Below are 26,969 nucleotides of genomic sequence, written 5' to 3'. Positions count from 1 at the left end.
GGCAGACATTGCATCAGCTAAAGTACCTCAGGGCATCTCTCTGTCCCAAAGTTTTCAGCCAAACTCCCAAGTTTTACCTTAGACCAACAAGACCATCTATTGCTGACTCACCATCTGCCTGCTCTGAGCTCAGGGTCAAGGTTGGCACTTGTGCCTAGAATGGGAGAGGGGTTCTTTCTCCCAAGAAATATTGGGGGGGGGGCATTTGCTAGAAGGGAAATGAATTCTCAACAACTGAAGCAATAATTGTCCATCATATCCCTGCTTCCACAGATGGGCTCATATTATTTCTCTGGCTTGGTCCCCTTTCCCTCCCAAACTCCCAACCACTTTTCTCCCTTTCTTCCTGCCTGAGGTGAAGATCCCACCTCCTACTCCCAAGAAGTCTTCCAGATCACAGCAGCCCATCTTGAGTTCTTCCTTTCAACTCCAAAGAATTATTGTGCGTGCTGTCCCTGACAATTAACTAAGGTCAACTAGTTATTTGTCTCCCATTACAAAACTAACCCATGTTTATTTTTAAAAAATAGAGAAGAAAAATATTGTTGTGATAGCCACCAGTTATATTTTCTTCTATAAATAATTTTTAATTAAAGGGAAATATATATTTTATATAACATATATGCATTATATATATATATATATATATATATATATATATATATATATCAATTCAATGAATTTTCACAAAGGAAACAAAATGCATGTTACCACACCCAGAATTAAGAAATAAAACATATCAACTTTCCTGAAATCCCCCACCTCACTCCTTCCAATTATAACCCTCCCTCAAGGGTAACCCCTATCTGATTTCTAAAATCATAGATTAGTTTTATCTGTTCTGAATTTTATGTACACCATGCACACTTTTAAAAAACATAGTTTGATCATTGTTACTTCAAACTGGAGGCCAGTGCACAAAATTCGTACTCTGGCAGGGTCCCTAGTGGCTGCTGGCTGCATGTTGGGGCCTCCCTCCCTTCCCCTGGCCTGCCTGCCCCCTGATCGAACTCCCAGAAGAACTCTGGTCCAGGGGACAATTTGCATACGAGGCTTTTATTATATAAGATTACAGCATAAACATTTCCATTTTGTTAAGCACTTTGTAGGCATACTTTTAATAGCCGCATAATCCTATTATATATGAAGGAGGTGCTGTAGTCTATCTAACCATCCCACCTGCTGCACATGACTATTCTGTGGACAAGCTTTCCCTCTGGCTCGCCCAACCTGAAATCCATAGAGCAGGCCGCCAGGAAGGCCAGCTACAACTCTCAGGCAGGAGCTGAAACTTATCCACAGGTGGGATTTTTCAAAAGAAACTTTTGTGCTGCTTTTCAAATGATTGAGTCAGGCAGGCTGAGATGATCTAGGATGATTTCCTCTAGGTAAAGCTAACTGATTACAGACTTTAACCACATCCACAAAATGCTTTTACAGCAACACCTAGATTCACTTTTGATTGACAAGGGACTATATACAGCCTAGCCAAGCTGACACGTAAAACTGACCATCACAAGAATTTACAAGTGCTCTAATATGTTGTTTCTTTTATTTAAGGACTTCCCGGTCAGTGTGGCTCAGTGGTTGAGCATCGGCCTATGAACCAGGAGGTCACTATCTGATTCCCAGTCAAGGACATGCCCAGGTTGTGGGCTCAATCACCAGTGTGGCCTGTGAAGGAGGAAGCTGATCAATGATTCTCTCTCATCATTAAATATCTCTCTCCCTCTCCCTTCCTCTCTGAAATCAGGAAAAACAAAAAACAAAAAACATTTATTCTAAGGACCATCTGCTCTGCAGTGCCACTGTTGACATGAACCAAGTTAGTTTTCTTATTGTCTGCATCTGTTTCTGGTGTCTCCATTGGCCTTTTCATTTATCCTGCTGCCAATACCATGTATCTGAATAATTATAACTTTTATAATAAGTCTAAGAATCTGGGAGAGCAAGTCCTTTCATTATTATTTTCAAATATAGTGTATAAACTGTTTTTAAAGAATCATGTGTTTCTTATTATTTCTTTATTGGGTTGTTTACAATTTTTGACTACTATGGGAACAGTTCCTATGTACATTCATGTACAAGCCTTATATTTTCATTTCTTTTGGGTAAAACAGTAGCCTAGTTTTAAAACAGTAGCTTAGTAGTAACTTGCATGTTGGGAGTAGGGGGGAAGTACAGGGCACCCAGGGTGGCATTGTCACAGAACAGGACTGGGGTCCCCCAGTGGGTGGCCTCTACTTTAGACGGGAGAGGCCTGCCCGTCCTAGTCCTACCAGCTGATAAGCGGACTATTTAGGGATTGTCATTCCATTTGTGGATCGTACACACTATTGGCCAGAGAACAGATGTCTTTCCTCTTCTAGTCTCATGCACAGTTTACATGAAACGAGCAGATTCAGGACGGGTTTTCACGAATGATAGTAATGGCTAGCATTTACTAAACATTCAGTGTGCTGACCATTTCACAGGGCTTACTACTGAATCCTCACAGCATCACGAGGTCGGAACTGTTGTTTCTCCTTTTGGTGGATGAGGAAACAGACCCAGAGAGGTGAAGCAACAAGATTGTATGCACAGTAAAGGGTAGGGTCAGGATTTGAACCCAGGCCTATTGCACTCCAAATCCTGTGCTTTTACACCCAAGTCACACTCCACGTAGTGCCTGACGCAGACTACTTGCTTAGTAGCATTAATGGTGGCCGGTGCTTAATCGCTGACAACTTTCCAATAAAGCCATTGAAGGTATACTCAGGTGAGTCTATTTAATCATGTGGAACTCCAATCAAAAGCAGCTTCCCTCACCCTCCAAAGGGGGAAAAAACCTTTAAAAAGAACACATATTCCATCCCATTGTAGATTCAGTCACTCATTGCTCCACCCATTCCTTTATGAACTATTGATTGAATGAGTACTCAGTGTCCAGGAGAGACACTGAGGCTGGCTCTCAACCATCCCTTTCACCTGCGAATGAAGCTTTTAGTCCATTATGCTTAGTCGGCTGTCTCTGGGAACTGATTGGTTGAGGGGTGGGCGGGCCCAAGCCAGCTTGGGCCAATGAGAGGCAAAAACAGAGCTCGCAAGGCCTTATGGGAAGAGGCCTCCCGCTGCTTGCCCGCAGCTGACACGCGCTCTTCTCACGGGCCTGCACGTGGCAGCCGGCGGGGAGCCAGGCCTGCCTGTGGCTGAGGAGTGCAGAGCAGCCCTGCGAGGACCCAGGTTCCAGCCGCGACATCGTCCTCTCTGGGGACCGCTTTCCCTGTGTATGTATCGCTCAAGCTGGTCTGAGTGTCGAGTTGCTCGCTTTTGATTTGAAGCACCTGCTCAGGTGCTTAGAGCGTCCATCCGTCCGCCTCACCCTGGCGACCAGGCCTCAGTGTGTGTGGGCCCGCCCCGCCGCAGTCTTCAGGGCCGCCACGCTGCCCGCCCCCCCCCCCCCCCCCCCCCCCCCAGGGAGGGCCACAGGCTCCCCCGGGGCAGGCCGCCCCCTGGTTTACGTGGGCATCCCCTTGGGGAACCTTTATGGCGTGCTTTCTGTGGGCAGCTTGTGTGCGCATGGATGTATTTAATCTTTCTTTTTTTTTTAATTTTAAATAACTTTAATTTTTCAATTACCGTGGACATACAAAGTTATGTTAGTTTCAGGTGTGCAAACCAGTGGTTGCCCGTTATATGACTCACTGACCACCCTGACAAAGGCAGTGCCCACTGACACCATGCCTAGTGATCACAGCGACACCCGTGTTTTTCCCTCAGGACTGAGGGCTCCGGGAGAGGTACTGGCCCTGGTGAGCATTTCCTCTCTGCCCGGTGTGGGACACTGACATACGTTCATTTCCTCCCTGCAGGAAGAGCCCGCCGCGGGGATGGAGGAGCCCGAAGCCCGCGGAGACCCCTCGTTCCCGCCCGCAGTCCTCATCGGGCTCCTAGTGCTGCCCTCCCGCTGCTCCATCGCCGCAAAGTGGTGGTGGCCGCGACCAGGGGACTCCCTTCCCACCAGAGGTAGGACCTTTTGTGCTTGTACACCACTGCCTTTTGTTCTCACGGGAGGTGTGTAGTGAACACGCTTGGCTGGCTTGCCCATGGAACCTGAGGACTCATGCTTTTATCCTATGCTCTGCGTCATGGGCAGCCTGGCCAATAAGGTATTTAATTTATCTCAGCCGATCCTTTGCCCAAGATGCAAAACGATGACAGATTTCTGTGGTGTTCCTTCGTAGTTATTTTGTTTGCTTTCGGAAGAGTGACTATAATCAGGGAATGTTGAAGAATGGAGTGTGAGCCCTGGCCAGTGTGCTCAGTAGATAGAGTGTAGGCCTGCTCGCCCAGAGGTCTTGGGTTTGATTCCCAGTCAAGGGCACCTACCTGGGATGCAGGTTCATTCCAGAACCTGGTCTGAGCGTGTGTGGGAGACAACCAATCCATGTCTGTCTGTCTATCTCTCTCTCTCTCTCTCTCTCTCTCTCTCTCTCTCTCTCTCTCTCTCCCCCTCCCCCTCCCTCCCCACTCCTCCCTCTCTCTCTCTCTCTCTCTCTCTCTCTCTCTCTCTCTCTCTCTCTCTCTCTCTCCCCTTCTCTCTCTCTTACCCTCTCTCCCCCCTCCTTCTGTCTGTCTCTCTCTCTCTATCTCCCCCCCCCCCCTTCCTCGCACCCCTCCCCTTTCACTGTCTAAAGAAGGAATGTAAAAAATATGGTCGGGTGAGGATTAACAATAACAAAAAAAGGCACATACCTGGGTTGAAGGTTCAATCCCCCATTGGGCTCTGACAGGAGGCAGCTGATCTATGTTTCTCACATCGATGTTTCTCGTAAGTTCAATAAAAATATCCTCAGATGAAGATAAAAAAAAAAAAAGAAAAAAGAATGGAGCTTGAAAAAATATCTCAAAAAGTTCTCTTCTTTTACTACTTTTATAAGGAGATACAAAAGTAGATTGGTAACACTTTTTAAAAATTTTTATTCTTCCACAGAGATTTTATTAGTTGTTTCAAGCATAAGTACACAGACATTTCAATTTGTACACAGTTCTTAACACATGTACCAAAAACTAAGAAAGTCATGCAGTAGAGATTCTTTTCTCAACAGTTATCCCAGTGACTTTCCAGTTTAAAGTTCAGAGACTAATTTTCCTTAACAGAATATCAGGTACCAATATCTTCAAATGTTGATATGTTTTTACGTCGAAGTCCGACCAATTCACAACTTAATATCATATATTTTACAATCAAATTTTCAATCTTTCACAGCATGTTAACAGAGTTACTAGGCAAATGACTACCACACCAAAGATGTTACAGATGCAGGAAATTCTAACTGGGAGAGCGACGATCAAGGAGTGGTTTTCTTTAGGAAACAATTCTGCCAAAGCCATGGGAATAGGAGTCATTTTAAAATTGTTTAAGACACATCGAATGCACAGCTGACTCCAAAGTGCCACCTCCTATGCTTTGCATTATAGGATAAATGTTAAGCTGACACTCAAAGCAATCAAAGCTCCCACATTCAATCCCCCACTGTTTTCTGCTTGTACCAACACACAGCGAGCAAATGATTTCACCTTAAAAACAGTACTTAAACTTAAAAATGGGATGCAGTGAGATTCCCTCCTTCAAAATGTCTCTAGAGTTATGAAAAAACTTGCGTTTACAAAGTAGTTGATAAACATGTTCCTCTGCATTATATGAGAAGGGCGACACGGAGCACTAAGACCTGGAGTACGCTATTAATCACACCTGGCTTCTTTCTCTTGCTTCATCAGAAGCTGACCTCTCCTAGCTTTTTGTTTCTCTGTTTTCTGCAGGTAAATCTTGAGTTTCTCGGCCATTTCTGCCTGTTTTCCCTTTGCTCCTCTTTTTTCCTTTTGTCTGCACTTTTTGCTCTGCAGATTTATCCTTTTCTGCTGCCTACTTTTGGCTTCATTTCCACCTTGGCAGGAGCGGGCTTAGCTGACAGCCTCTTTGAACTCCTCCTTCACTGCCCCCCAGGCAGGGCCTGACCTTCCTCGTGGGCATCTGGGGCAGCGGTGGCCCGGGGTCCTGGAGAAGCTGGGCCGCCAGGCCACTCCTGCTCCTCCCACCACCGAGGCTGCTGGGACCCTTTAAGGGGACGGTGGGAGAACAGGAGAGCGTCATCATTACAGGTTGTGGTTTTCATCAAGCATTAATTTAAAAAATATTATCGATAAAATGCTAATCTCTGTGCTAACCCCTGGGGCTCGGTGATTAACGCAAACGGAGGCCTTAGCTCTGCAGTGCATGTAATCTACGGTGCTTCGAGCTTGGCTTCAGTGTGTTGACCTTAAGGGCCCCTGCTAACATCACAGACTTTGGGATTTGAAGTAGGGGAGGCATAATTTTTTTTTCTTTAAAGATGGAATGCTGAACACTCAGTGGATGTTAGTAGGTAGTTGACCCTTTACCTGCCTACAGTGTTGAGGGTTTTACCTCCCTGCTGAGGCCGTCGGCTCTTTTCCAGACAATGACCATTATTGGTGATATTATTACTGTCAGATCTATTTCTGACTCCCCATACTGGCAGGAGAAACAGGGTCCTTCCAGGATCGTCTTTATTGCAGTGCCTTAGTCCCATGTTGTAAACATAGAACAAAACTCTTACAAAACACCTCACTCTGTCAGGAAATTTATTTTGCTCATTAGATTGTACATATACTGTTATGTCATGATATTTGTTCTTCTTTGGCTGTCTTTATTTCATTTAGAATAATAATCTCCAGGTCCCTCCAGGTTGTCACAAAGGGTAAGAGATCCTTCTTTTTTATAGCTGCATCGTATTCCATTGTGTATATGTACCACAGCTTTTTAATCCATTCATCTACTCATGGGCATTTGGGCTGTTTCCAGATCTTGGCTATTGTAAATAATGCTGTTATGAACATAGGGGTGCATATATTCTTTCTGATCGGTGTTTCAGAATTCTTAGAATATATTCCCAGAAGTGGGATCACTAGGCCAAAAAGCAGTTCTATTTTTAAGTTTTTGAGAAAACTCCATACTGTTTTCTACAGTGGCTGCACCAGCACTGTACTAGGGTTCCCTTTTCTCCTCATCCTCACCAACACTTGTTGTTGCTTTGTTGATGGTAGCCATTCTGGCAAGTGTAAGGTGATACCTATTGTTTTAATTTGCATCTCTCTAATGATTACTGATGCTGAGCATTGTTTCATACCTCTCTTAGCCACCTGTATGCCCTTTTTGGAGAAGTGTCTATTCAGGTCCTTTTTCCATTTTTTAATTGAATTGTTTGTCTTCCTGGTGTTGAATTGTAAGAGTTCTTTACATATTTTGGAAATTAACCCCTTATCAGATGTATCATTGGTGGATATGTTCTCCTATACAGTGGATTCCCTTTTCATTTTGTTGATTGCTTCTTTTGCTGGCAGAAGCTTTTTAGTTTGATGAAGTCCCAATTTTTTATTTATTTTTCTTTCTCTTGCCCTAAGATGTATCAGCAAAAATACTGCTACGTGAGATGTCTGATTTTACTGCCTATGTTTTCCTTTAGGATTTCTATGGTTTTTCAACTTAAATTTAAGCTTTTTACTCATTTTGCGTTTGTTTTTGTGGTGTAAGTAGATAGTTTAATCCAGGCTGTTTTTATTACAGTGGCTTTGTAGTATAGTTTGCTATCTGGTATTGTGATCCCTCAATTTTGTTTCTCTTTCTCAAGATTGCCAAAACTATTCAAGTTTTATATAGTTCCAAATACATTTTGGGAATATTTGTTTTAGATTTGTGAAATATGTCATTGGTATTCTAATAGTGATTGTCTTGAATCTGTAGCTTGCTTTGGGTAGTGTGGACATTTTAATAAGTTCAATTCTTTCAATACAAAATAAGCATTTTCATCTTAATCTTTGGTTTATTTTTTACTTCATAAAGTTTGCAATTAGAATAATTATGCTATTGTGTTATTTTAAGTTGATAGGTTAATATTTGAAAATTCTTAATTATGGCTTGAGTTTTTGCCAGCTGTCAGGTTGATTTTATTGAAAGTTCTAGCTATATCTGAAAAAAAAATCATTATTTAGATATAATGTTACAATTATTTCAGTCCCTTGAGTATAGTCTGCACACCCCCTACTGGGGAATGTGCCCGCAACCAATGTACATGCCCTTGACCGGAATCAAACCTGGGACCTTTCAGTCTGCGGGCAGACGCTCTATCCACTGAGCCAAACCGGTTTCGGCACTACCCCAGACTTTTAACACCTGCTAAGCACAGATTTTCTAAGGTGTCACTAAACATATGCAGTAGCAAAACTCTCTTTGCTTTATAAGTCACCCTGGCCATCAGTTTGAATGCATTTCCAAATTATTTATCGACATTGTGCATTAAATAAACTCTTCAGGAAGGGCTCTAAGAGCCAGAAAAACGATTTTTCCTAACATATTAACATTGTTAAATGTACATAGAGTATCAGCAGATCTCTAGAACATATTGGTCTCACATAACTGAGACTTCATGCCCATGGATTACAACTCACCGTTCCCCCTCCTCCCAGCCTCTGGCACCACCACTCTGCTCTCTGGTTCTTGGAGTTTGACCGTTAGATCTCTCCTATAAACAGCATCAGGCAGGATTTGTCATCCTATGGCTGTCGTATTTCCCTTAGCATCATGTCCCCCGGGTTCACTATTGAGCAGATGGCAGAATCTCCTTTTTGTTAGGTCTAGATTATGTTCCATTGTATGTATATACTTCAAGGCTACAGATTTCCCCCTATGTTTTAGTCTATAAATTATATAGTTTTAGATTTTACATTTATTTCTGTGCTCCATTTTGAGTTAATTTTTGAATATGGTGCAAGGTATGGATCCAGATTCATTTGTTAAAACATGAATAACCAGTTGTTCCCACACGCTGGTTGAAAAGGCTCGTTCTCCATTGCATTGCCTGTGGACAATCAGTGTCTACAGAAATTTGGACACTTTTTATTCCAGGACCATGCCATTTTAATTACTGTAATTTTATAATAAATTTTGACGCCAGGGAGAGTTAGCCATGTAACTTTGTGTTTTGTTTTTTTTTCCATAGATGTTTTGGATATTGTAGGTCTATTCATTTACGTATTTTATCTTAGAATTTGCTTCTAATTTCCACCAAATTTTGCCAAAATTCTGATTGTGATCACATTAATCTATGGGTCAATTTGAGGAAACTTGAAATTTTAATGATGTTAAGTTTTTATTACACGAGCAGATATATCTCTCCATGTATTTAAATTATCTTTAATTTTTCTCAGCAATATTTTGTAGTTTTTCACTGTACAGGGTTTTCACATATTTTGCTAGATTTATCTCTAAGTATCTCATATTTTTAAAGCTATTGTAAATGGTATTGTTTTCAATCATCAATTTGTAATTATTTCTTGGTGCATAGAAAAATTAATTTTTGCCTATAGATCTGTAATCCCAGACCTTAGCCGACCTTCTCTGTAAAAGGCCAGATAGAAAATAGTTTAGGCTTTGCAGGCCATCTGTGTCTGTCAGAACTACTCAACTCTACCATCGCAGTGTGGAAGCAACTTAGACAACACATGAATGAATGAATGTCTGTATTGCAAAACATTTTATTTAAAACAGGTGCTAAGGTGGTTTGCAGATGTATCCTGCAGCCTTGCTAAACTCACTGATTCTAGTAGCTTTAAAAAAATGGTAATTTATTAAAATGAAATTAATATAACAAAATTAACCATTTAAAAACAAGTAATTTAGTGGCATCTAGGTTATTCAGTGTTATGCAATTACCATCTCTGTCTAGTTCAAAACATTTCCATAATTTCAAAGTCAAACCTTTAGCCATGAAGTAAATTTTCTCCATTATCCCCTTCCCTTAGCAACCACCAGTTTATTTCCTGTATCTATAGATTTATCTATTCTAGGGATTTGCGACCTTTTGTGTCTGGCTTCTTTCACTTACCATAATGTGTTAGAGTTTCATCCATATGTTGTGGTGTGAATTAGTACTTCGTTTTTATGGCTGAATAATATTTCATTATATATATATATATATATATATATATATATATATATATATATATATATATATATATATATATATATGGCAATGAACTTATCCACACATTCATTGATGGGCATGTGGACTGTTGCAATTTCCATCTTTTTGGCCAATGTGGATAGTGCTGCTGTTATTTGCTTGAGTACTGTTTTCAGTTCTTTTGGGTATATACCTAGAAGTGGAATTGCTGGGTCACATAGTAATTTGGTGTCTTAATGTTTTGAAGTCTAGTCGTTTTTTTTTTCAGTTTTCCTCTATTGTGAACGACATTGATTAACTTTGAAATGTGAATTCCTGTATTCCTGGGGTAACAACCCCTCAGGCCTAGTATGTCATCCTTTTTATATATTATTAGATTCTATTTACCAAATTTTTGTTTAGAATTTTTGCATGCATGTTCATGAGGGATATTAATTTGTAGTTTTCTTATAATTGTCTAATTTTGATATTGGGGTAATGCTGGCCTCAAGGAATGGATTGAGGAATATTTCCTTCTCTTCAGTTTAGTTTTTTTCCCGGAAAGAATTTCTGTTGAATTAGTATTATTTTTCCCCCTCAATATTTGCCGTAATTCACCAGTGAAACCATCTGGGCCTAGGGTTTTCTTTGGGAAGATTTTGAACTACAAATTCAGTTTAACTAATAGATATTGGGTTATTTAAGTGACCTATTTTTTTTTTTTGAATTCGAACTCAGATACCATAACATTTATCCATTTTAAATATACAATTCAAAGGCTTTTCTTATACTCGAGTTGTGCAACTGTCAACTATTTAATTTTAGAACATTCCCATTACTCCCAAAGAAACCAAGTTCCCAGTAAGTGCTCACTCTTCAATATTCCCTCCGACGGCCCCTTGAAACCACAGATCCTACTTTTTCTATAGATTTGCCTTGTTTACCTATTCTGGACACCTAATACAGGATTGGGCAAAAGTAGATTTATAGTTGAGTATGCAAAAGTGATTACTCTTGAATTATTAATTATTGTATTATTTTCCATATGAGCAACTGTAACCTGTTTGCCCTACCCAGTATAAATTGACTATAAAGTATGTGGTCTTTTGTGACTGGCTTCTTTCATTTAGCATATTTGCAAATTTTGTAGCATTCTTTTGTATTGCCAAGTACTATTGTGTGGATTTACCACATTTTATTCATTTATTAGTTGATGAACATTTAGTTGATGTTTCCATTTTTTTAAGTATTATGAGTATGATACAAGCTATGAATATTTGTATATGTTTTTTGTGTGGACATGTTTTCAATTCTTTTGAGTATATACAAAAAAGATATAATATTAACATTGAGCTCAGCTCATCCTCCTCTCATTAATGCTAATGAGAGGGGAAACTTCATGTGGGGCAACAGATGAACAGGCTGGTTCCTTTTCTTTGTTGTTAATTCTTATTGACCAGGAAAAATTCTGTATAAAAGACTAGTTCAACTAAATCTATAACTTTCCTCCTTCTCTTTTGATCTCCACTGCCTTGGTGCTGCTCATCTGTGCTTTGAGATCCTAGATGGAAATGTAAGATGCTTTCTGAAAGAATGTGCAATGCCTCTGGGTGACCCTTGTCAAGGCCTGACAGCTGGGAATATGAGAAGAGAGAATGAAAATGTAGGCCAGTAACATAACAGCCTGCCCCAGCCAGATGCATAACCTTTATTAATCAGGGTATGTGAAGTTGGAAATTTGTATACAGTCCCTGTATTCATATCTCTTTTCCTTATTCACGTTGACTTTTTCTATACATTTCTGGGAAGAGCATTGAAAAAATGTCCCGTTCCTCTTAAATGTCCCTGAGGATTTCAAAAACAGTTAAGATGTCTGCAGCTCTTGCTGTATGATAGGAACTGAGCTAAGCAGCTTCCGTGTAGCTTATCTCATTTAATTCTCACATTCCTTTAAGATGTATTGGTCCCATTTTCCAGATGTGGAAACAGGTCTAATGTGGTTGTAGAACTTTCCCAAGACTGCAGGCTTAGTGACAGAAGCAAGACTTGAACTCAGATTTGTCTCATTATAAAGTTGTAACTACTAAGGGCTTCACAGCTAATAACACAGTATGTGTGCCACACATTCTTGTGTATTTAAAATGGGCAGTCATGTGCTAGCAGTTTACTTGTCATGTTGGCGATCTCTTTGTACCTGGCTGTTATCTCAGGGCGAGCACATGCATCTCATTAACTATCAGGGAAATCTGTTACTGTGAAATGAGTAAGTAACCGAGCTGCTAACCTTCAGCCCACCCTTCCACATCCACACAATGAAGTCCTCTTCTCAGAGGCCTTCCTAAACACAGCTGCACCTGCCTGTATGCATTTAACATTCTTTGTGTCAGCTCCTGATACCGGTGAAGGGCAATTAAATCCTCTGAACCCTGATGTTTTAAAAATAGATATTTAAAAATAAATGTAGCTCATATAATTCATATACCATAAAATATAGTCACTTTAACAGTTTTTATTAACTGTACTGAATTGCTCAGCCATCATTATAATCCAGCTTTAGAACATTCCATCTCCCCAGGAAGTTCCCTCAGGTCTATTTTCACTTAAGCCCTAATGTCACCCCCAACCACAGGCAACCACTGACTTGCTTTCTCTATAGATTTGCCTTTTCTGGACATCTAATATAAGTGGAATAAAATAATATAGTCTTTTGTGTCCAACTTCTTTACGTAGCATGATGTTTTTGAGGTTCACCCTTATTATAGTATACATCATTATCTCTCTTTTTTTTTTTAATTGTTTTCTCTTGTATGAACACGCCACAATTTATTTCTATATTTATCAGTGGATGGACATTGGGTTATTTCCACTCCCTGGCTGTTGTGAACATTTAGGTGTTTGTTTGCTGTTGTGTGTACATATTTCATAGATACACTAGAGTAGAATTGATGAGCATCTTTGATTCGTGTGGGCAGGAACCTTTGAAGTTTTAGTGTTGCCTTAGTGTTCTTCAGATTGGCTCATCTGGCATGCCTGCCCCAGTGTGGGCAGAGAAACTGGTCAGGAAATGACATAGTCTCATGTTCCATTAGCCCTTGCTTGGTTTTTATGTAGCACCTTCCCTCCCCCCCCCACACACCTGGAGTTTTATTATCTCAGATCCATGAAATCATAGCAAAATTCCTAATGGCTTTGGATAGCCTCTATTCTTTCCAGCAGAGCCCCGGGTATACTCGGACAGCACTTCATAAAGTGCCACATTGACACCCATAGAATGTAAATGACTTACATTGTATATACATACTCTGTTGACTAGTTCTGGTGAGGTATAGATGAGTAGATTGTATATTTTCTCTTATTAGAGACAATAATGGGGAAAGTGAGGGAAGGTTTTTGGGTGAACTCTTTTGTTTGGAGATTAACATGTCTGTACCCAAATAAAGTAAAAATGTTTCCCTACCAAAGTATGGTTTCATTTTAGAAAACAGAAGCCTGATACAAGAAGGGCTGGGTATTTTCACCAAAGAAATTGCTATAAAGTTATTAATGCTGTTAAAAGCTACTTATTACCAAGTAGGAAAGATTAGTTGAAGGTCTAAAAAGTATTCAGCTAGTGTAAATGCCTCTGTAATTTCAACCTCTTTTCTATACCCAAAATCTGGCTCTTATTCTGTCAAACCAAGAATAAATTCTGACTTGTATCAGTTTTTATAAACATCTTTCTTCCTTCCTTTGAGTGTAGCCTATATGCTCTGCTTCACTTGAAGAAATAAGTGTGTTGACTTTCCTGGGGATACTAGTGAGACCGGTTCCTTATTGTGTATTTGATAAAACTGGAATATTGTTATTTCTTGGCAGCTTCTATATTTCACCACCCATATCTCCAGAGGATAGGACACAGGGTTTTAAGAGGAGGAAATATCATTGTTTAAATAATAGATCAAAACTAATGTGTACCGAGTTTCCCCGAAAATAAGACATCCTCCGAAAATAAGACCTAGCGCAACTTTGGGAGAAAAAATTAATAGAAGACACTGTCTTATTTTCGGGGAAAGAGGGTAGCAAAAGGGATTAGATTAAATCAGATCAAAAGGCCTGATACACAATGCTTAATATGAGCTCGTTGAACCTGGTTTGGAGACTCATATTAATAATTTCTTAGTGGTGCTTAAAGCATGGACTTGAGAGCCAGATGGCATGTTAAAAGAAAAAGTCCTATTTTACCACTTCTAAGCTAGGCAAGTTACTCATTTCTTTAGGCCACTATTTCTTCAGAGAAATGCAATGATGCTAATAATAATACAGTTATACTTTAGAGCACATGTGTCAAACACAAGGCCCGCGGGCCAAATCCAGCCCGCCAGGCCTTGCAATGTGGCCCGCACCGCGCTGTCATCACTGCACTCTGCTGTCAGTTTATGACATTGTCAGTTTATGACTGTTCAGTAAACCATTCGGCCCTCGATTTAGGCTGGATTTTAGATTTTGGCCCCTTCTCTGATTGAGTTCAACACCCCTACTTTAGAGAATGCTAAGCTGAAATGAGGTAATATATTAAAACTTGTTATCTGGTACAAAGTGCTCAGTAAATATAAAACAGTGAAATTTAAAAACAGAAAACACCAGTTCCCTGGGAAGCTTGTAGATCAGAGACATATAGTAAATGGCCTCATTAGACTTTCTATTCAGACTTCAATTAGGTGGGAGTTAGCAGCTAGAGACCAGTGTTTAAACACTGAACCTGTTTCCTTTTGAAAAATCTTTTTATAAAATGGAGTTAGTGTCTTCAGCACTCGTTTCCATTTCACTCATCCAGTGGCTGGGGAGTAACTGGTATAATGTTTGAGGTGTCCTACAGATGTAAAAGAAACCCTTGAAGTGAATGGTAAAGTAACAATGTGTATACATACTGGGCCCTATCTGGTATTTCTGCATTGTACCCAACACATTGGGAAGGAAGTTTGTACACAGACGTGTCCAACCACATACTGTAAGTGATGGAGGACAGTGATGGGATTTTTCTTACTCATATTCTATCTTCAATATTTATCAGATACGTAGACGTATGTCAAATTTGGTTTTTCAGCCATAATGCTTTTTTCCTTTGTGGAGAAGCGAGTATTTATAGGAAAAGTTTGTTAGATTACCCAATCATGGATATGACCCCAAGATAGTATGTTTTTTTGGGAATGAATAGATTGTATAGAATAGTTGTGCAACATTGCTACGACATTCACTAAATTATGCTTTTTTTTTGCGATAATTCATTTTAAAATAAGGTAAGGATTTTGGCTAGATAACATTTGTTTTCACAAATACCATTTTTGTGACAGACTGCTGAATTTGGAGAAGCCTTCCCTCTGCCCTCTTCTAGTAATTGGCACGTGGCCACGAGGCATGGATGGGACAGTCGGGCCTGTTGCACCAGGGTTAAGCTCTTTTTGAATGTATGCCAAACTAACAGGCAGTTCACTGTTACAAGGTCCACTTTCACATATGAAGGTATCTGAAGTGATAACTACTTTCAGTAGAAAAAGGAGGACAAAAGGAGGAAAACTGTAACTGCATGAGTTCTACAGAAGCATGTTGGAGTCACATAATGAAAAAGCAGATTTTTTTATTATGATGTTTCTCCATATTTGGTATTGCTGTAAATGGCTAACTAACATTTACTGCCAATTCAGTACAAATGTGTGGTATGGTAATACCAGAACAGCAAATTTAAATGAAAAACAAAAGTTAAACATTTCCACACAAGATTTTACAGTCTGACATTTCACTGCGTAGATAAAGACTTTTTTTTTTTTTACTAGAGATTATTCAGCATGAATAAAAAACTACAACTTTTATTTTTAAACAGGAGTCACGGTTTTTAATTTTTACACATTTTAAAATTACTATGATAAAAAATAATGAAAAAGCTTCTTAATTATGCCATACACAATATAGATCTGTCCCCATTATATAGCATTTGTTTAATATACAAAATAGAATATTGACACACTTAAATCTATTTGTAGTTAAGCAAGTTACTTGAGGAGGGTCTTTTCATATAGCCTTTCATCAGAAAATAAACTCCTTTCAGTCATTTCCTAGTGAGGAGCTGGCTCTTTCCCAAAAGTCCTGGTCACTAATCCTGTTGGACCAGGCTGACTGGTAAAGTCAGGAAAACGATGAAACTTCCACTCCAAGTGGTTCAAGAGTCCTCCTCACACTAATTTATTTTCCCTTTCAACTCTCAACCCAGGCACATAAACACACATTCGTCTATAGCTACTGTCTGAACGACCGACCGAGTTCGAAGGCCACTGAGGGCTGCCATGGTTCTAGACTTCTGACAGATCAAAGTGCAATAATACTGTTTGTTCCATGGAGATGCAGTATAGGGTATTTAACATAGAACTAAAATGATAAGACTCAATGATAATAGGATGTATAGATAAGTAAAACTGGAACTGCTCCCCTCGCCCCCCAATTCTGAAGTGAGGTTGGCTTTTGGCTTTCCTTTATCTCCATGTCCAAATCCATCCTGTGCTGATTACCAAGCTCTCCATAGACCCGGACCCTGTTAGTTTTCCTTTGGGGATGGCATTTCCTGTTTCAGGAGAAGGTAGGTACTCCTTGAGGTTCCCCTCCTATATTCTTAGACAATTGGGTAAATATACCCCAAAAGCACTTGCATCCCATAGCAAGGTCTAAAAACACCAAGAGGGTAGTTTTTCTCCCCCAGTAATTAAAAATACTTTTCAGGGGTTGTTGGGAGTCATCTAGGCCTGTCACCAACTCTCATTGACATTACAAACTTAAGTAACTTCGGATGGCAAGATACCACATACACCGAAAATGAAGCTACTTTCAAATAGCACCTCTTTTTTTTTCTTCCACTTAAATCCATAATTTAAGTGGAAGAAAAAAAAAAACAACATAATTGTTTTTTTAGAGGAACAACATAATTAAGATAACTTCCTTTCCACATATTCAAAAAGGGCAGAGCTTATTTTTCCATCTAATGTACAGCCTCCTATAGTTTTATGAATGTCAGTTGATTTTTTTAACAACAAAGTGAGCATGTCATTTTTTTTCACTGACCTCTATTTTTTAAGAGCTGAGGATGCTGGGACTAAAATATAATTGTCTGATGTGCTTTCTTATTTTAACCATATAACATTCTATAAGTGAACTTTCAGAAATTCCGTTTGATTCTTAACACTGTCATTGATAATAATAATAAAGCGATATTTCTTAGGCACCCGAAATTTCACATCCAGCTGGGTTACAAACAACCTTAAAATACTTTGAACCAAATTAAACCATTACAAAAAGAACATTCCCTTTTAGAGAGCATTCAAAAAGCAAATTATTTTTTTATTAAATAATTTCTCCAAAATACTGAAAAAAACATTCAAAAAGCATTCAAAGAAAACATAAACACCCTCATTTGTCTGGAAATGAACTCTCGTAGGATAAAAAGGAATTAGTGTATTACTGGCAACCAATGAGATTCACATATTGCTGGTACCTCTGTGCATATTATTGCCAAACTTCTCAAACCTCTGTTTCTATTACACTGTTGGTGAGGCTGTCTGTGAAAGTAACCCTGCTCTTGGTGCCTGTCCATGTGTGAGCACAACCTTGCTGGCTCCTGCTCACCCGCTTTAGCACAAGGGTCAGTTTAGTCAGCCAGACTCACCGCTGGAATGAGAGGGTGGTCATGCTGGGAGGCAGGGTGACTCCCTCTGTGATCTGTGATCTGAGCGGGAGGGAGCCTCAGGGCCAGTCTCCATCTCCCTCTTCCCTGGGAGCAAACCCGTTTGGTGTTTGGGACCACTGCTGCCTGTCCTGTATGAATGTCTGCACACACTATAAATCATATAGGTTATCCACCGACATTTCTCTGACCCCTACAAAAAATATATAACGTGATAAAACAATCTCATCTAAAAATCATTCTTATTTTACACTATACAAGCTATTTTACAATCATTTTAATAAATTGCATGTAAAGCTGCAGTAGCCCTTCCCTTCCCAGATTAGTGAATACCAATATGATATATATCTGAAACTATAACTAAATATAAAAATATATTAGAAGTTTCATATTGTTAATGTTAGATTTTCAGTTTTCTATTACACAAATAATTTGGCCACCTGGAATAGAAATTGAATTTCTTGTGGCTTAATAAGTAAGAGTTTTGAGTTAACAGAAAGGTGGTAAGGTGCACACAGAAAGGGCTACTACAGCTTCTATTCTGTTTAAAATGATTAATTCTCAACAGTGAGGAAAAAAATCCACAAGACTTGTTAAACTCCATGGCACACAGGATGGGCGGGTGTGGTTTACACACAGGGAGCCTGACTCGCAGCCTAAGTCACAGGGAGCAGCAACCGAGCTTCCCTGTGTCGCCAGGAGAGGAGACCAGTGTGACAGGCGGGAATGTGAAAATGGGTGTCTAGCCACTTCTGCCACGTCAGAGATTTCATTTTTTTGGGTAAAGTGAGAGGAATTGCTTGGTCTGATTAAAATCCCTCAGTTTTGTTTCAGCTAGTTATCTGCAATCTTAACTTTTAAGAAGTTATACAAACTACAACAAAAGGTCCTGAAAGACGGGAAACTCATTCTTGCCATTTAACCATTGTAAGGATAGGGCGTTAGGTGTAGACAGGGCCTCTTGGTAGTTTTTTGTGTTTGTTTTTTTAAATTAGTCTTTTGCAACCATCACCTATGGTTTACCCTGCAGGTTTGGACCAGGTAGGTGCTCGATACCAGTTAGGGTGGTTAATTTGCACAACCTCTAATTCTCCACTGAAGTGTATGATTATATATACATACACAAACAAAATGTGAGCTTTTTTTTTTTTTTTTTACAAGAATACTGGAGATTTGAGTCAATTTTTGTGATCTTTTGATAGCTAAGTGCCATCAGGTTAGAAGCACCAACCCATTTTCACACAAGATATTAATGTTTAGAGTTTATTTAGGAAAGCTATGAACTAGTTGCCCATCATCTTAAACAACTGTACAATAACTAGAATACAAAAATTATGTAAGAAAAAATGAGCAAGCGTAGTTCACTGAATATAAAGGAAATGGTTAAAACCAGACAGCAATAGCTATAAAAGGCACAGCTTCCCTTTTCTGATATACACTTGTAAACTTTTTTTTCAGGTTTCCATGCATAAATCAAAAAATTTTATCCTAACTATACAGGGCAAATACACCAACAAAAAGTCTAGAAGATTTTATCCAGCCAACTGTGATAAGTATGAGCAGGAAGTTCATTAAGCAGGCTTTGGGCACTGGTGGCTAGAGTGCCATCCTTCTCCAACAAGGAGATGACCCCACCTCATTGTTTCTCATTTCCAGGATCCACCAACTATCACTTCCTACTGTTCCCATCACTGAAAAGCAAGGGCTCAACTGCTTCTGTCGCCAAGTCTTGGCCCTCTATAAACCACATGTAGTGCGTGTTTAAAACAAGACAAAAACATCAGACATAAACAAACAAAAAAATAAAACAACATAACCGCTATAGGATAAATGATAGTTTGTACAATAAAAGCTATAAAGTCAACTTTCTTTAAGGCAACCTTTCTGATTAAGGCAGTCACTTTTGATGAAACAGAAGTTTTTTGATATTTCCACTTGAATATTTTGGTAACTGATTGGTGATGATTTCAGCTAACATCTCTGGGAATTCAATACTCATGGTCTTATCCAAAAATGTTTGGAAGCAAAAGTGAAGGAGATTTTCAACTACCTACAAGAGAAGATATGGTAATGATTAGCCTTAAAATCCGATCAGTGGGAACATCTCATGCTTGTTGGCCTCTCTCTCTCTCTTTTTAAATGTCTGACTTAGAATATACCCAATCTCTGCTGGAATTCCCCAAGTAAAAACAAAAAGTTTAAATAAATGAGCACTCAGGTACAAAAGACCTCTTAAATCCCTTAAATTGGATGTAGAATTATATGTAATTGAGTGTTTCCTGATGAACTGCAGTACTATAACACAGGAAAGACATATTCTAATTTAATGGATTAATCAAGCAAAGCCAGGGAATTCTGTATTTAAAAAAACAGTGCTGTTGAACTCTGTACTGGCATCAGGACGCTACAGGCACATGACCAGGTGAAATGAAATTCCATAATTGGCCTCAGGAAAACTGTGGGCCAAACTGAACTCAAACCATTATCAGTATCCACAAATGGGAAATAAATCGGTATATAATTACATAGACTAATCAGAACACAACTTCATATCCCAGGAAGTTTTTAACACTTGGCTTTGTGATTGACACTTACCTCATGCATGGAGTCCAAGAGTTTTGTCAGTTGGTAGAACCGCTGCCAATTCTGACTGGAGTTCCCTTCCCTCTTGACAATGGCTTTCCCCAGCTCTTTGATGTAGGTCATTCTAATCTCATCAAACAGCTCTTGGCTCTTCAAACCTTCCTTAGGAACTAAAAGATTAAGATGTAGTCAGTTCAATAAACTTCTTGTGATAACTTTTCATACAAGCAAGTAGGGCATTTATTATCAATAGCATATTCCATGACTTAACATTGTCTATATGCTTTTAATGCACTCGATTAAAACATAAGCATTTCAAAGGATCGTGAAACCACAGCCAAGAGAATAGGGGCCAATGGGAGACTGGAGGCCTTAACTTTAGGTAAATTGTGCAGATATCTTCCTCTCCAGTTCACAAAGCTGTCATGAAGACCAAATAAATAACACACTGCCTGCCATTCTGCCCTTCCGTTTGGTTAAACATAAAGAAAACGTCACCAACAGTGTTTTATTCCACCTTAACATCCTGGAATATATGTGACATTACCAGTCACTTACACCCTTAAAATCATGCAATGCATTTTGTTAATTAATGCATCAACGCTGAGTTGATATGATTCCAATCTAAAGAGAAATCTTATTTTTAATGTAATACACACACACACACACACACACACACACACACAGTGACCAGATTATTATGACCTCTGAACACATAATCTGGCTACTCAGTGTATTTGTGTCTCAAATGGGTACCAAAAGTATTCTAGACTTTTGCTGGAGATCAACCACCTGTTTGCCCTGAGCATTATATCAGCCAATGCAAAGGGGAAAACTGATCAGTTGCATGGTTTATAATATCCCTATTTTAAAAATATATGTATTTTATTGATTTTTTACAGAGAGGAAGGGAGAAGGACAGAGAGAAACATCGATGAGAGAGAATCTTCGATCAGCTGCCTCTTGCACACCCCCTACTGGGGATGTGCCCCAACCAAGGTACATGCCCTTGACCGGAATCAAACCTGGGATCTTTCAGTCCACAGGCCGACACTCTATCCACTGGCCAAGCCGGTTTCAGCCCTATTTTATATTTATATTTAAAAGAATTTCATCCATCCCAAATTAACCTTGTAGTTTCAAGAATTTTTGCTTTCATGTTTTTAGAGGTCATATATTTACAAATATTTTCCTGGTGAATGGAATGCTTTTTATGTAATGAGTATCTTTAAATATAGAACTTTGTTTTCTTGCCGTAAAGTCTATTTTGATACTAATGCAGCTGCCTCACCTTTCTTTTGGTTAAAGCAGTGGTCAGCAAACTATGGCTCCAAGCCCAATCCCCACCTGCAGCCTGTGTTTGTAAATAATGTTTTGTTGGCAGTCAGCCTGGTCTGTGTTCCTGCCACAGGGGGCAGAATTGAGTAGCTATACCAGAGACTATGCAAAGCTGAAACCATTAACCATCTGGTCCTTTACAAAAAAGTTTGCCATTACTGGGTTTATACCATGCATAGTATATCCTCTTACTTAAGCTGTCAAATATCTTTATCTAGATATACCTCTTGTGAAATTACTTATACATTTGAATGTATTTATGCCATCTGTTACTTCCTCTTATGCTTTTCCCTGCTCCTCTCAATTCTTTCATTCTTTTGGATTTTTTCTTACTATGTTATTCTTTCTCCCCTAATGCTTTGGTACTTTATGTTCACTTTGTATTTCTAGTTGTCGTACTTAAAATGTAAACACCCAGTCTTAATTTACCAAATTCTTATTTTTGCTTATATGTAATTAATGTATACTTTAATTCTATTTTCAACCCCCCAAAGACATTACTGTTATTTTATTCAGTAAAGTTAGTTTAAATCTATTTACATATTTACCACTTTTTCTTTTTTTACCACTTATTTTAACATTCTTAAAAATGTCTTTACTTCCCTTTTGCCTAAGTACATTTTGTAATATTATATACTAAGTTTAGTGGCAAACTTTGTTTGAGCCTCCATTAACAAAAAAATAAGTTAAAAATAGACTACTGGTATGTTTAGACCATTCACATTGAAAAGCAATGGTCTGATATGGCTGGGCACTGCCTGCCATGTTTGTAACTATTATCTGCTCTTGGCACTTGTTCTTCATTTCCTTTTTAGTCTTCTCTTTTTTTGCTGTTTCTAGTTTTCATTGAGCATTTCATATGACATGATTTCTCTCAGTATATCAATCATTACTTCTTCTCAAAGTTATTTTTTTTCATAGAGGGGATAAATGGTGATGAAAAATTAAATTATTGTTAGTGGTTGCCCTAGAGTTTGCATTGACAACTACAGTTGATCCTTAAACTATGTGGGAGTTAGGGGTACGGATCCCCTTGCATTTGAAAATCCAGGTATAATTTCTGACTCTACAGGTGGCTCTTCCTATCTGTGGATTCAACCAACTTCAGTTGGGAATGTGAAAATAGTTTTCGATCTGCATTTGGTGGAATCCAAGGATGTAAAGCCCATAGATACAAAAGAAAGACTACTTATTGGGGGGAAAAAAAAAAGCTATGAATAAATGGAGCAGAGCAGTTCAAGCCCATGTTGTTATAGTACAACTGCAGTCTACATTAAAACAGAGTATTCCTAACTTCTCCCTCCCATCCCTATTAACATTGCTGTCACTCATTCAGCTTATCCGTATGTTGTGCTCAAACAATATACATTATTAATACTTTAAATAGTTGTTAGATTAATTATGAAAAAAAATAAGTTTTATCTTCATGTATTCTTAATACTCTTCCTATGTGTAGATGATGTTTCTGACCTATATTATTTTCCTTTCCTCTAAAGAACTTCCCTTAACATTTTATGAAAGGCAGATCTATTACCCTGTTTCCCCGAAAATAAAAGTGTCTTATATTAATTTTTTCTCCCAAAGTTGCGCTAGGTCTTATTTTCAGGGGATGTCTTATCTTTCCATGCGCTAGGTCTTATTTTCGGGGAAACACGGTAGTAACTGATTCTAGTTTTGTTTGTCTGAGAAGGTCTTTATTTTGCTCTCACTTTTAAAGGAAATTTTCACTGAATGCAGAATTATAAATTGGTGATTTCTCCCCCCCCCCCCCGCCCTTTCAATACTAAATATGTGATTCCACTCTTGCTACATGGTTTCTACTGATGAAAATTCAGCAGAACATATTTCTTGTTCTTGTTCCACCATAGGTAAGCTTTTCTTTTACCCAATCTGGCTACTTTCAAGATTTCCTCCATATTTTTTGTTTTCTGCAGTTTGAATACAATAGGCTTAGGTATAGATTTTTTGGTATTTATCTTTCTTGGCACTTTCTGAGCTTCTTAGATTGATGTTTTGGTTCCTGTCATGAATTCTGGAAAACTATTAGCCATTATTACTTAAAATATTTTTTCTGTTCCTTTCCTTCTTTTACTTGATATTCCCATTACTGGTATACTACACATTTTGTTGTAACTTTCCCCAATGTTTTTAAATATTCTATTTTTTTTTCATTCTTTTTTTCTCTTGGCTCTTGAATTTTGTAAATTTTGACTGAGTGTCTTCAAGCTCAATGATTCTTTCCTTGGTGTATCTAATCCTCTGATGAGCTCATCCACAGAATTCTTCATTTCCATATTTTAGTATTTTAATTTCTAGCATTTCCTTTTCTTAAAATTTCCACCTCACTGCTTACAATATTCATGTGTTTTTACATGTTGTTTACTTTTTCCATTAGTCTTTAACATATTAATCATAGGTATTTTCAAATTCCCTATCTGATAACTAACAACATCTGTGCTATATCTTATTCTAATGTTTGTTTCTTGTTACCTTGCAATTTTTTGCAAAAAGCTGGAAATTATGTGAGGTTTTATGTTAATCTGGCTAGGGATTAGGCTGTATTAAATGTTTGGTGTGGGTGTTAAGAGGTTCCGGTTCCTTATTTTTATTCCCCCTTCTCCTGTCCCCTATTTTCTTTCTTAAAATATCTGTATTCTGCAGCTCTCTCCATTGTAATTCAGTTCTTCCCACTGGAACCCTGATCATATGGTGGTAAGGTGGTATGTTTACTACTTTTATGATTAAATCTTTTTAGTAGTCTTGGTCCCTGGGCTGTGTCCTTCAGAATGTTTCTGGACCTTTTCCCCCTTCTCTTACATGACACAAAAAGTAGAGGGGGTTGGAATTATCCACTTCCCCAGGTCAGATAAAGCTTTGTTACAGCAGTTTCCTTTAGCATGCAGAAACATGAGGGGACTTTTCTCAGATCTTCACTATGGGAACCTGGGGTGGCTTTAGGAGGTAAACCCCAAGAAAGTATGGGGAGACAAGCCCCCTGCCAATACTGGGTCCCAAGAGTTCTTAATTCTCAGGCTATTCCTCATTGGGTATACAGAATTTATCAAAATTACTGAAATGTTACTACCAGTTACTGGATCCAGTAGCTTCTCTTCCAGTAAGCTCATTCTGGCTGTGCTTCTCTACATTTGTCTTCTCTACAGATTTTGAGGTGGTGGCTTGCCTTGTAATCTCAATTCTCTGATGGATCTAAGAAAAGTCACTGATCTTCAGTTTGATCAGCTTTTCCTTATTGTGAGGATAACTTTGAAGCTGTTTACTTGTGAGAGCTAAAACTGAAGTCCACCTTCACTTAGCATTTTAGAGACATTGTTCCATTTTCTTCAAGCTATTGTTCGGTTAAATTCCTTATCCTTTGAAGGTATTTTTTCTCTCCTGTTCATTGATTTTCTTGTTAACTTTGCTGTTCAGAAAACAGGATTTTATTAATGTACGATGTGGAATTCATTGCACTGCCTGGTTATAGAGTTTAGTGTTTTTATTAAATTCTGGAAACTTTTTAGCCATTATCTCTCTTTGTATAATTCCTTTTCTCTTTCACCTTTCATTTTGGATTTCTGATGATTGTTAAACCAGAACTTTTTCAGCTGGTGTACTGTGAATGGGGTTATCAATGTGCTAAGATAATGATTTGCTATGCTGTACAGATGCCGTTTTTATGTTCATTATGAAATGAAAATTTTGAGTTACAAGGCATTATTTTAGAGCTCTTCCCTTAATCACTGTTTGCTCAATACCCAGTTTACGTTTTAAGTGTACTGCCATTGGTAATCTGAAAGGAGTCTCCAGCAATGATCTTTATCTTTAGGTTTTTTAAGGGGTTTTGGAAATTTTTCTAGCCTTGATTATTATTAATACTCCTTAAATCTAAGAAGATAAAACAACTTTTTGTAGAACAAAGAATTACAACAGCTTAGTTATGTGCAACATCCATAGCTTCAAGTTATGTGAAAACTTTGAAACCACAGTTACTAAAGAATACAGAATTTTAGGAGATTACAAGTTTACTTATTTGTATATGAAAAAGTTATTCATCCATCAACTAAGTATTTTATAAACATTAAATTGATATATAATTTTTACTGGAATGGTCTAAAGTTTACAATAACAAGTGGTTCACACACTTATTGAAAATGCCAAAAATGACACAATTTTACTAATATAGATAAAATACTTTGTATTTTTCAAAAGCTATCTAGTTTTAACTTGCTAGGTGAAATTAGCCTCACTAAAGTTTATATATAGTAACTTTATCTAAATTTTCAAGGTGGTTTTATAAACTCTCATTGTCATTTTCTAGATAGAATACCTCTGCCCAACAGTCCAGCTCGGATGCTGCATTAACCAGTCCTCTAATAGGAATCACGCACACCTTGTGTAGGATGAATCCTTTTCCCACAGTGTCTTCTACATGGTAGTACTCATTGTATAAGTAAAATTTTTGACCAAGTTACAATGTAGTAGAAAAACCAAAATCATTCCAGTTGGTGTTCTTTTTCCGTGCCTCCTACAGAGGTGTTATTTGAAGGTCACAGGAAAGAGGAAGTCTACACATTACAGACCAACAGACACCCCTGTGCAACTCATACACCTCTATTTCTCCATGACATCTGTGTCTTATTAATTTTGGTGTGTTAGTGGCTGTGCCTTTCTAAAAGTTAACATTTATGAAAACATATCTGACTAGCAGGAAATAGTAGACATATTTGAAATAAGTATCAGTGCTATGTATACAAATAAACCTTTATTTCTATATTTCATGATTCATATAGAAGTGAAGTGTTTTACAAACCTGATGAGAGAAGCAGTAATGTTTTCATACAGAGATATTCTTCATAAGATACCTGAAGCCTTTGTAACTCAGAGGAAACATATAGCATATGTTTACATTGATCATACATGCAGGGTAGATTCATCCTGTTCCTGTGAAAGACAAATGTCAGTGTTTGAATTAGAACTAAATAGGGTTTGTTCCATGAAGGGAAACCTAACTATTACGATTAAGGAAACTTCTGATCTGTAGGGAATTAGCATTAAACTTGTTCCTGGGTCTAAAGCATATAAAGAGACTACTGAACAATGTAATTTTACATTGATTAAGTTATTTTTCCATCATGCACTCCATACATTATTTTATTTAAGTGTTTAGAACTTACTACTCCTACAGGATTTATTACCACTTGCTCATTTAAATCAAGGTTTTATGGTAGTATCTGAATATCGCCAATTAGACAACACAGCTTTAGATCCTACCCATTTAAAAATCAAAAGGCATTTTTTTCCTCATAGAATTCCATTCTAAAGACAACTAGGAGGATACTGTATTT

General features: G+C 38.3%; 1 protein-coding gene across 3 annotated transcripts in view; it reads right to left on the bottom strand.

Annotated features, from left to right (window-relative positions):
* Window positions 1-15,595: 15,595 nt before the first annotated feature.
* Window positions 15,596-26,969, bottom strand: part of NR3C1 (nuclear receptor subfamily 3 group C member 1) — a 99,363-nt gene continuing 87,989 nt past the window's right edge. For all 3 annotated transcript variants that reach the window (XM_084884983.1, XM_084884982.1, XM_084884984.1), the window contains exons 7-9: window positions 26,435-26,565; window positions 20,299-20,456; window positions 15,596-19,753 (exon numbers count right to left, since the gene is read on the bottom strand). In XM_084884983.1, the coding sequence (XP_084741109.1) occupies window positions 19,601-19,753; window positions 20,299-20,456; window positions 26,435-26,565 (442 nt within the window). In that variant the 3' untranslated portion in view covers window positions 15,596-19,600. The remainder of the gene's footprint in view (window positions 19,754-20,298; window positions 20,457-26,434; window positions 26,566-26,969) is intronic.

The sequence above is a fragment of the Pipistrellus hanaki genome (genome assembly GCF_964339955.1).
Source record: "Pipistrellus hanaki genome assembly, chromosome: 5".
Classification (NCBI taxonomy): domain Eukaryota; kingdom Metazoa; phylum Chordata; class Mammalia; order Chiroptera; family Vespertilionidae; genus Pipistrellus; species Pipistrellus hanaki.
Note: the sequence above shows the minus strand (reverse complement) of the source record. Positions and strands in the feature narration are given on the sequence as shown.